Raw genomic sequence first — 9,201 nt, 5'->3', positions numbered from 1 at the left:
ACAATTTCGATGTAATACTTGCAAAATCATTCCTGTTTTATAGGTTTGAACATTACAGTACCAAAAGTTCCTCGCACACATCGACGAATGATTGAAATAGACTCTACCAAGACTCAACAATGTTAAAATGTATAACAATGACCATAATGTTTATGATAATGATGATAATAATAGTATTGAAAAAATATAGGTAACGTCATAATATAGCAGGACAGATAAAGACGCAAAATCGGTTTTAAATGGAAATATTGGAAGTGGAATATGGAGGAAATTTAGAAGACGAAGACGACGACTAAGGGGAGGACGTGGAAGAGAAAGGCGGGAAACAGAAGAAGAAAAATAAGAAAAAAGAGGAAAAGAAGAAACAGGAGACGTAAAAAAAAGAAGAAGGAAGCGCGGTGCGGCGCGGCACGTAGGTATAATGTACAGACGTGCGCCGCCGGGTCCAAGGGTGGTGGTGTGACGGTGGCGGGGGTGGCGGCGCGGTGTATAAATGTAAACACTAAACACACGATTTTTACACACGCACGCCAATGCTCTCGCGCTCACGGGGTACACAACCCAGCCGCCACGACACTCACGCGTCTTCGAACGACGACGACGACAAGCGCCAGAACGACGTCAAGTGCCAGAACAACGCGTGCAATCGCCTAAGCCACACGGACAGCGACACAATAACTACTACGATAGAACATTTGTGTTTGTGTTTTTTTTCGCAGTTTTTAGTTACCGCGTCTTCGATTACCGGTGCCCGTTGAGCCACTCCGAGCCCCATAAGTGTCCTCGAGACTTCGCCGCACGAATTTTTCGCAAACAACAAATTTGACGGTTTTCCGACACATCGCTCTCCATATCATTCACACTCTCTCTACCTATCTCTCACTATTTTTCCTCTATCTCACCATCGCATCCACACTGCTGTGGAGTAAAACAGTATAGTGATATACTATTTTTTATCTTCTGACGACATATTATTATATTATAATCTGCACAGTCGTCTTATAGCACATCGAAGACGATCGTCGCATACTCGCCATCATGATGACGTTGACTCCACGGTTTCTGGTAGCCATGCTATTGCTTTGGGTGGTTACCGTTGCGGTACAGTCCCGACCCGCCACCGACTCCGAAGAAGAGGAAATAGATGAGTCAGAAGAATCTCCCGAACCAAGGGTCATGATGGTTCCGACACGCCAGCTCTCCGATCCGAATTCGACGTTCAGCCGGATGCTTAACAGTCAGCTTCTTAAAATGTCCGAACGAGATCTAAAGGCCCTGGAAACGGGACTGGCCGGAACCAAAACCGAACCCGAACCTAGTGATGTCCATGACATGATGATGGGAGACATGCCGTCTGCAGACGCTGCAGATGATCCGCAGGACTCTTCGTCACCGGCTACCATATATGGACGAGGAACGGTGATGCCGGACGATTACACTGACGAAATTTTGCACAGAGAAAGGTAATATTATAACGCATCTATTCTATTTTGATATAATTACGTGTATATATATATGGCAGGTTGCTCGGAAGACAGTTTCCACATGCGTGGTTACCGCACGTGGTCCTAAATAAATTCGGGGTATTATTGCAGTTATTCATTGATATTTCCATAATGTTACGATGTCTAGTAGTTGGACAAAACAATGTTATTAGGTACACCTAGAGTAATTCGTTGAATACAATTGAACCGATTTTGTTATTCACGCTATTGCAACGTGTATAGGCTACAACAAGATTTATATGGTATACTGCACAGTGTATAATAGTTACCTGCATTACCCAATGGATTTCCTGATGATACAAGGTGGTGCGCTTTGCATCAAAACTGCGGACATATAAGTTTTTTTTATTAAGGGCATCAGTTTAAAAATTAAAGTTTTTTTTTTGGCAGGTGTCGAAGTGCGATGTAGGTATTGAATTTTTTTTTTATGAAAGGCATCCAATATCGTGGTAGTCGCACACCGGCACTCGGGCCTATATAACGATACAACTCTGGCAATTTAATTCCGTGAAACGTCTTATACATGATCGTCTGACCGACTACATTTCGTATTCTATGAATAGAACATTATTACTGTTTTCACGACCCATATCCCTCGTGTGTACACGCGCATTTATGTGGTTCAATTTTATTATTATAGTTAATACGTTTATTGGCGTATTACCAGTGTACCGTCACCGTCATCACCCTTGTTGGAAAAAGTTTTATTCTGCCTATCATTTTGACGGCATAAAATTTTATCTACGGTGACGGATTACTACGTTCTTTAATTTTTAAAACATTGTGCTTGCATCCATTTAAAAAACTTTAACGAACCGTGGAATTTACACGATTTAGTTTTCGGTTTGTCGCAAACACACTGATCTTAATCATATGTGGGCTCGTGTGTACATTGGACATACTAAATTTAGAGCAAAACCTATCTAGGCGTGACCAGACAATCTCGTAGAAAAAAACAAGAGCTTATTTCGATAAGAATAAAAAAAAAATGTTAATAGGGGAAATGCGCATAATATTTATATATTATACATAAATAAACGTTGGACAGTAAACAAAAATGATTAACGAGTATGTGTACTTATATATCACTCCAAGGCAAACAAACATTGTATTTCTTTTAAACTATCGTAATTTTACTGATGCCGTGGAATTAATTATATTTGAAGAAAAGCCACTACTAAAATATTGTATTATTAATTCCAAAAAATAAAATTGAATAAATATTTTTTATTCACATGCATTTTAGATAGAAAAGTGTGACTGGTAAATTCTGTAGTTTGTAGAAATATGAAACATACAAAAATTATGTATAAAACATGTATTCAAATTTTAAAATGTAAAACGTTTATGTGTAGAAACCTATAATGTTATTATTTTATCTCTATTTCTTCGTTAATATTTATTTTATAAATATGCTCAAAAATAAATCTATTCACGAATATATTGGATGATAATGTTATATGTATTATTATCATTATTTAACATAAAAACATATTATGATTTATAGCAGTCAATTCAATAATAACTGCTTTAAATAAATTTTAAATAAGTTGACCAATAATTATATAAATTACTATATTCTATACAATTACATTTAAAATAAAACATATTGAAGATATATTACAATAAAATGTGGTTAAACATTGTTAAGAAAAACTGATTCTAAAATATATGGCAATATTTACCGTCATTAATTATAAATTAACAAACATAAGACTTTTTAATATTAGTCAGTAGTCACTTATTAATCTACTACAGTTATTTATGAAATAATAAAATTGTAGGAATGAAAAATATTGAACCTATACGGCTAAACGTAGTTGAGAACGTATTTGTCATTATTTACTGTACGAAGTAAGTGTGTTTCAAGTCAATCTGGTTTCAAACCATGTCAAGTAATTTACTAAATAGTTTATTACTCATGAATCAACTTATAACTACATATCATATACATTATACCATGCCTAGTTTCTATAAAATAAAAATATTTTTTTATGCAAGGGAGAATACTGAATAGTATTAAAATAACTATAAAAATCAATCTTATAATAATATTATTAGAATTTTAGTGTATATACATTCCATTTAGTTTTTGCTTGTATACGAAAAAAATGTTTTATATTACTAAAAATATAACACTTTTTTACACAGTTCTGTTAAAATTTTTAACAAAAGATTTATGCAACTTATTTATTTTTTTTTAAAGCCTCTTTATATCATTATTGTTTAAATAACACGAGATATACTTATACTAGTATAATACTTTTAATTTTTGGAAAGATAAAATAACAAAATTGAATGTTTCTCTCGTACACAAATTTCATAAATATCAACCAAAATAAAATGAATTATGTAATTGTAATTTAAATGGAAACTCGTAAATTAATTCTACCTAAAGCCTAAAACATCCGGATCAGCAACGTTAGTATTTTTAAGTTTGTGCATTATTCATAAATAATTATATGTCTGGTTGATACTCAAAATCGATTTCCGTTGCAACACAATCTAATGGAATATCTAATTTACCGATTTCAAAATCATAAGATGTTAGAAAATATTCAAATTTTCTAGTTATCTAAAACAAAAAACTGTATAGTAATTATTGTAGCAGCGAAGAAATGATATTATTATAGTGCTTTTATACCTATATGTATGTATATGTATGTGTCATGTAGAATATACTATATACATATTATTAAAAGAACACAAATAATTTAAATTCATAAACATAAATAGGTGTGAGTGTGAGGTAAAAAATGTTCCACTTTACACGAAACAAAAAAACTGTTACAAATAAATGTAGTCTGATGGATTGAAGCTGTTAAATGATAATCTGTCTTAAGCGAAATTTATTTTTATTTTATTTTTTAATGAGACCCCAACAATCTCTAAATTACAAAATTATGTAGGGTAGGTACATGTGCTGCAGTGTACACGGTATAGGTACAGGTAATGTTTGACGATTACGCGTGTGTACGATTTAATTTTTTTTTCGTCTCGGCTCCTTAATTTATTCGTCTGGGTTATTATGTTTTTATTTATTTTAAACCGAATTTTAGGGGGAAATGCACTTGACGACTGCATTTCCAGACAGATTTTAATGCGTCTGCTCGGGCGTTTTTTAAACGATTACAGGTTTAGTTGGTTTCGGTTTTTATTTTTCGTTTTTGGTTTCGTTTGTGACCCGGTTAATAAATCGAAACAAAAAATCAAAATGAAAAAAAATAAAAACCTCAAAGTACACGCAAGTAAAGAGGTGTATTTACAATAAATCTGACTTGTTCTCTTGCAGCCGGTAATTGCGCGACGGTCTCGTTTAATGGGATCCGTCTACATGGTCTCCGGCCTTGGTTTCTCAGACGGAGCTTAAAACGTGACCATTAATATTTTATATCTGATTTATATTTGCTCGTCGCGATTAATAATTTTTCGCGTCGTATCGTATAAACACGGTAAAAATATTTTTTGGGGTAGAATATTATTATAATATAATCGAATAGTACATAATATTGTATCGCACGTCTACTACAATATTACTATTGCATTTATGTTTAATTTAATCGCTCATACTCCAATGAAATTTGTTTATTCACAGCCCCGAGTCTGCAGATCCCGAGGTCAGGTATGTTGATTCGTCGATGTCGTAAGTGTGCGTGTGTTTGTGATTGTATTTTTCCTCTAACCTTATGTTTGTGTTAACTTTTATCAATCGTAGCTATTGTATCATTATTGTTATTGTTGTTATTATTGGTTTTATTGTTATTAATAACTGCATAATAGTTATTTGTTTGCTATATAGTTTTCGTTTTTTTGTTATTGTTGTTGTTATTGTTTTAATAATACCAAACACTGTTTAATTTGAGTGTTACTTTGTTGTTTTAGAGACAAAAATCTCAGAATCCAAACCATTCACAATCAGATGATCAACTTTATGGGGAGGAGTAACCAAGTGCTCTCGCCGAGCCCAATAATGAAAACGGATCCAAAATCAATAATACCTATTCAACAAAGAGATGCCATAAGAATATTTTACGACAACTTGAATAACTTTCCGACTTATCCTTCCGACACGTTTACTGAGAAAACGCAAAGCTTTTATCCTACCTGTAAGTAAAATTTGTATGTAAAATGTGTAATTTAGTACCACAATAACTGGAAAACTACCATAAACCATCACAGTATAACGTGTGATATAATATCTCGTGATTTTAATTATGCACAGGTGACGTGCCTAAGCACACAAATGAAGAGGTCTGGAACACAAAGGAGTCAATGAATTTAATGTTCAATATTAGTTTACCCAAGTCGTATAAGGGTATCACAGTCAACGTAAATATGGCTAGACTCAGGCTGTACAAACAATTCGTATCTTGTTATTCGCAATCGAGTAATGAGGTATGTATATATAAATTTGTTCATATTATATTAAAATATGAATTATACATTTTTTGATTTATTGATCAATAGACCGATGATTCTCAGCCATGTCAGCCGACATTATTTGTAGAAACCATGAAGCAATCCAACACTAATTTGTCTACAGCCGGTGTAGTACCGATAATAATGGACGAGACACAAATTCGTGTATCTATTTACATGTACACCAGATCACTTAAAAGAAAGAGAGGTAACGTATTTGAATGAGTATTATTATAATATTTTTTTTTAACTAACAAAAATTATCATTTAACAGTAAAGAGAAAGTTATTGGACAGCCGCATGGTGCCATATTATAGCGAGAAATGGACGGAATGGAACATTCGTAATGCAGTAAAAGCTTGGCATAGGAACCCAGTCCGTAATTACGGAATCAGTGTTGAAGTTGAAGACGAAGATGGCAACTTGCTTCCAGTCACCAGATTTTTCAGACCCATGAATTGTTCTGGAGACGCACAAATGAGTAATAATTTATTTATTTTGTAATCATAATAAGTAGTTAGCAAACAAAAAAAAAAAAAATTGATAAAAACATTGAATTTATATTTGAGTTCGTATGTAAAAATATTATTGGTAATTATATTATATATATATATATATATGTGTGTGTGTGTGTGTGTGTGTGTGTGTGTGTGTGTATTTACAAGGATTAAACTAATTTTCCTTAGTCAACTTTTGATGTTTACATTAAAAAATATACTTAATGTTCCTACGAGTAGATTATAGGCCATGCATAAGGGATAGTTTTGGTTTGAATATGACGTCTAACTTTTTACAAAAAAACGAAACAAATTTTCATGTTAACATACCCATTACTTTTTTAGTTTATTCATTTAAATCAGATAAAAAACAGCAAAATTAAAAAAAAAAAAACAAAAAAATCGACAAATAAAACGAGTCGTTGTGAGATTGTGTTGCTTGAAACGGTTCACCTCGTTCATAGCCATATGCAATATCCACGCGCACACTGAACGCGTCTTATATATTTAATTCATAAAATAATTCGATTGTATTGTGAAATGTTACAGTGACCCCAAAGCCAGTGCCCGGTTTCCTGATGGAGGCGGTGCACAACGGTTACGGCGTACCGGTTCGCAACCCGACCAACAACACAAACTCGGTTGACGCGCTAGCGCTCAGCTTCAACATGCACCTCTATCCGATATTGGACGTTACCACGGTCGAGGTACCGGACTCGGAGGCAAACAACGCTCTGCTTTATCAGTACGCAAAGAACGCGTTCGAACAGGTGGGTGGCAAAGTCGCGGGTACGGCGCCCTACTTGCCGGCGGGACAGGAAGACCAGGCCGCTGAGTTGCAGCACCGGATCAGGCACGGTAGCCGGCAGCACCGGAACAATGGAACCGTGCCTGGAAGTCTGTCTAGATACGGACACGAGCTCCGCGATCAGATCATTCCACAAGGGATAGTCCAACGGAACCTGCAGTACAAGTCGACGACCACCGAGATTCCGGACTAATGGGAGCGGTGCCGGGCAACGATCAACCGCGGACACGCCAAATCTTAATATCTATATTATACGTGTGCACAGGTTGTTTCTAAAACATCGTATTTAAGCTCGTTGGCGTAAAATGAATAAGGAAAGGAGGGTGGCTTGCTTGGATAAACTTTATCCACACCTCCGACCAAGCAATATTATTTAACAGCAATCTTAATATCCTTGCGTATAATTTAAGCGATTTGAGTTTTTATATTTTGTTAATTTAATCTCATGGTTTATTATAAGCGTATTTATTTTAATATATATTATTTATTTAAAATTAAATGTACATATCTACCCCACAATAGCCGGATAACATATTTTTCGGTCTACAATTGAAAAGTTCACCCTGTATATGCATGTCTAATATAATATAATATAAGCCCAGTAATATAGTATGCTACGTTCGACGTCACTTTTTTGCGTGCACAAACAATTTTTATTGATATAACAAAACATCGATAGAGCCGCTGGGAGATCACAACTTCACTAGTATAAGTAACACGTCTTTGAACCGTGTCCGTTTTACTTAGGTCCTTACAAGATACGCACACTCTCAGATTTCTTTAATGACATGTATGTGCACTTCAAATCCAATTGTAATTTTTTTTTTATGTTATATTTATTATTATATTGTTGAGGTGGAGGGACATAATATTATATAATAATGTATATGTACATGCGTATAGTGTGTCGATTGACAGATATATTTAGTATATAACTTTAATTTATATTATTATTATTATTATTATTATTATTATTACTATTAATTATTTTAATATTTATTGTACTAACACTACGTAAAATGTTCCTATAGTTTTTATAATTAGCGACGACCAATCTAAAATGTCAGATGTGTCTTTGGCCGTAGCCATTCTACATCGACACATCACTTACCTACACTTACCTATTTCATCCGTTACAAACGCGATCATCGGTGAAATAAACTCATCTCAATATTTTTTTTTCACATAAATACAATGACAATAATTACAGTATGTTATCAGTACCCGAACCATGGTCAGCATTTTTGTTAATTCGTGCCTAGATCGTACACACTATTCGTTAGAACGGTATACCAACTTCCTACGTATTATATATATTATTATATTATTTTATTCGAGTTTTAGTAATTTATTACATTTTGTTGAAATATTAATTTATTATTTCGTACGACCGTTACGGAGTTCTTTTTTTAAAGTTCTTTTTTTATACAACTAAGGTATTTATAGTAATATTATTCACCGGAATATGCACAGATATAGGTACCCCAAATGTACGTGTGTTATTATGTATTATTTGTTAGTGCGCATTATATAATATTACTATTGTTCATCTCATCTAGTGCGCCGCAATGTCTGCGGACATCCGTATACTATAATAAGTCGCCGCATACCTCTATCGACAACATACCTAATATTTCTACTGTTAATTTATTAATTTATTAATATTTAAGTTTTTTTTTTATTTTTGTCTTATTTAGTATAACGACGTGACACATTCGTGACGACGTGTTAAGACATATACCTATTTTATAAAAATGCTTCCTAACAAAAATGTATCCTTTTACATACTGTAAATACTCGCTGTACTTTGTTTTATTTATATAGATATATCGCATAATATTATGTGTATGTATGTGTTTTTTAATAATTTTTAAAAAAATATATTTAAATATAATTATTATTACTATCAACGAATAGTGCTGTTTTATTGGTCGTAATCGACATGCGTGCAATACACTTTCACAGTTAACAA

General features: G+C 33.6%; 1 protein-coding gene across 2 annotated transcripts; it reads left to right on the top strand.

Moving 5' to 3' along the window:
• Positions 1-516: 516 nt before the first annotated feature.
• On the top strand, positions 517-9,143 carry LOC107168226 (uncharacterized). 2 transcript variants are annotated; one of them, XM_089228422.1, is made up of 7 exons: positions 517-1,463; positions 5,101-5,127; positions 5,388-5,611; positions 5,728-5,900; positions 5,973-6,132; positions 6,199-6,405; positions 6,971-9,143. In XM_089228422.1, exons 1-7 carry the CDS (start codon positions 1,039-1,041, stop codon positions 7,420-7,422), a joined length of 1,668 nt encoding a protein of 555 aa, XP_089084548.1. In that variant the 5' UTR covers positions 517-1,038; the 3' UTR covers positions 7,423-9,143. The 2 variants fall into 2 exon arrangements, with proteins under 2 accessions (XP_089084548.1, XP_015373044.2); XM_015517558.2 differs by lacking the exon at positions 5,101-5,127.
• The last annotated feature ends 58 nt before the right edge of the window (positions 9,144-9,201 follow it).

Source organism: Diuraphis noxia, unplaced genomic scaffold, assembly GCF_037042655.1.
Source record: "Diuraphis noxia isolate RWA-SAM2 unplaced genomic scaffold, SU_Dnox_SAM2 contig0005, whole genome shotgun sequence".
Classification (NCBI taxonomy): domain Eukaryota; kingdom Metazoa; phylum Arthropoda; class Insecta; order Hemiptera; family Aphididae; genus Diuraphis; species Diuraphis noxia.
This window is presented reverse-complemented; position numbering and strand designations above follow the sequence as displayed.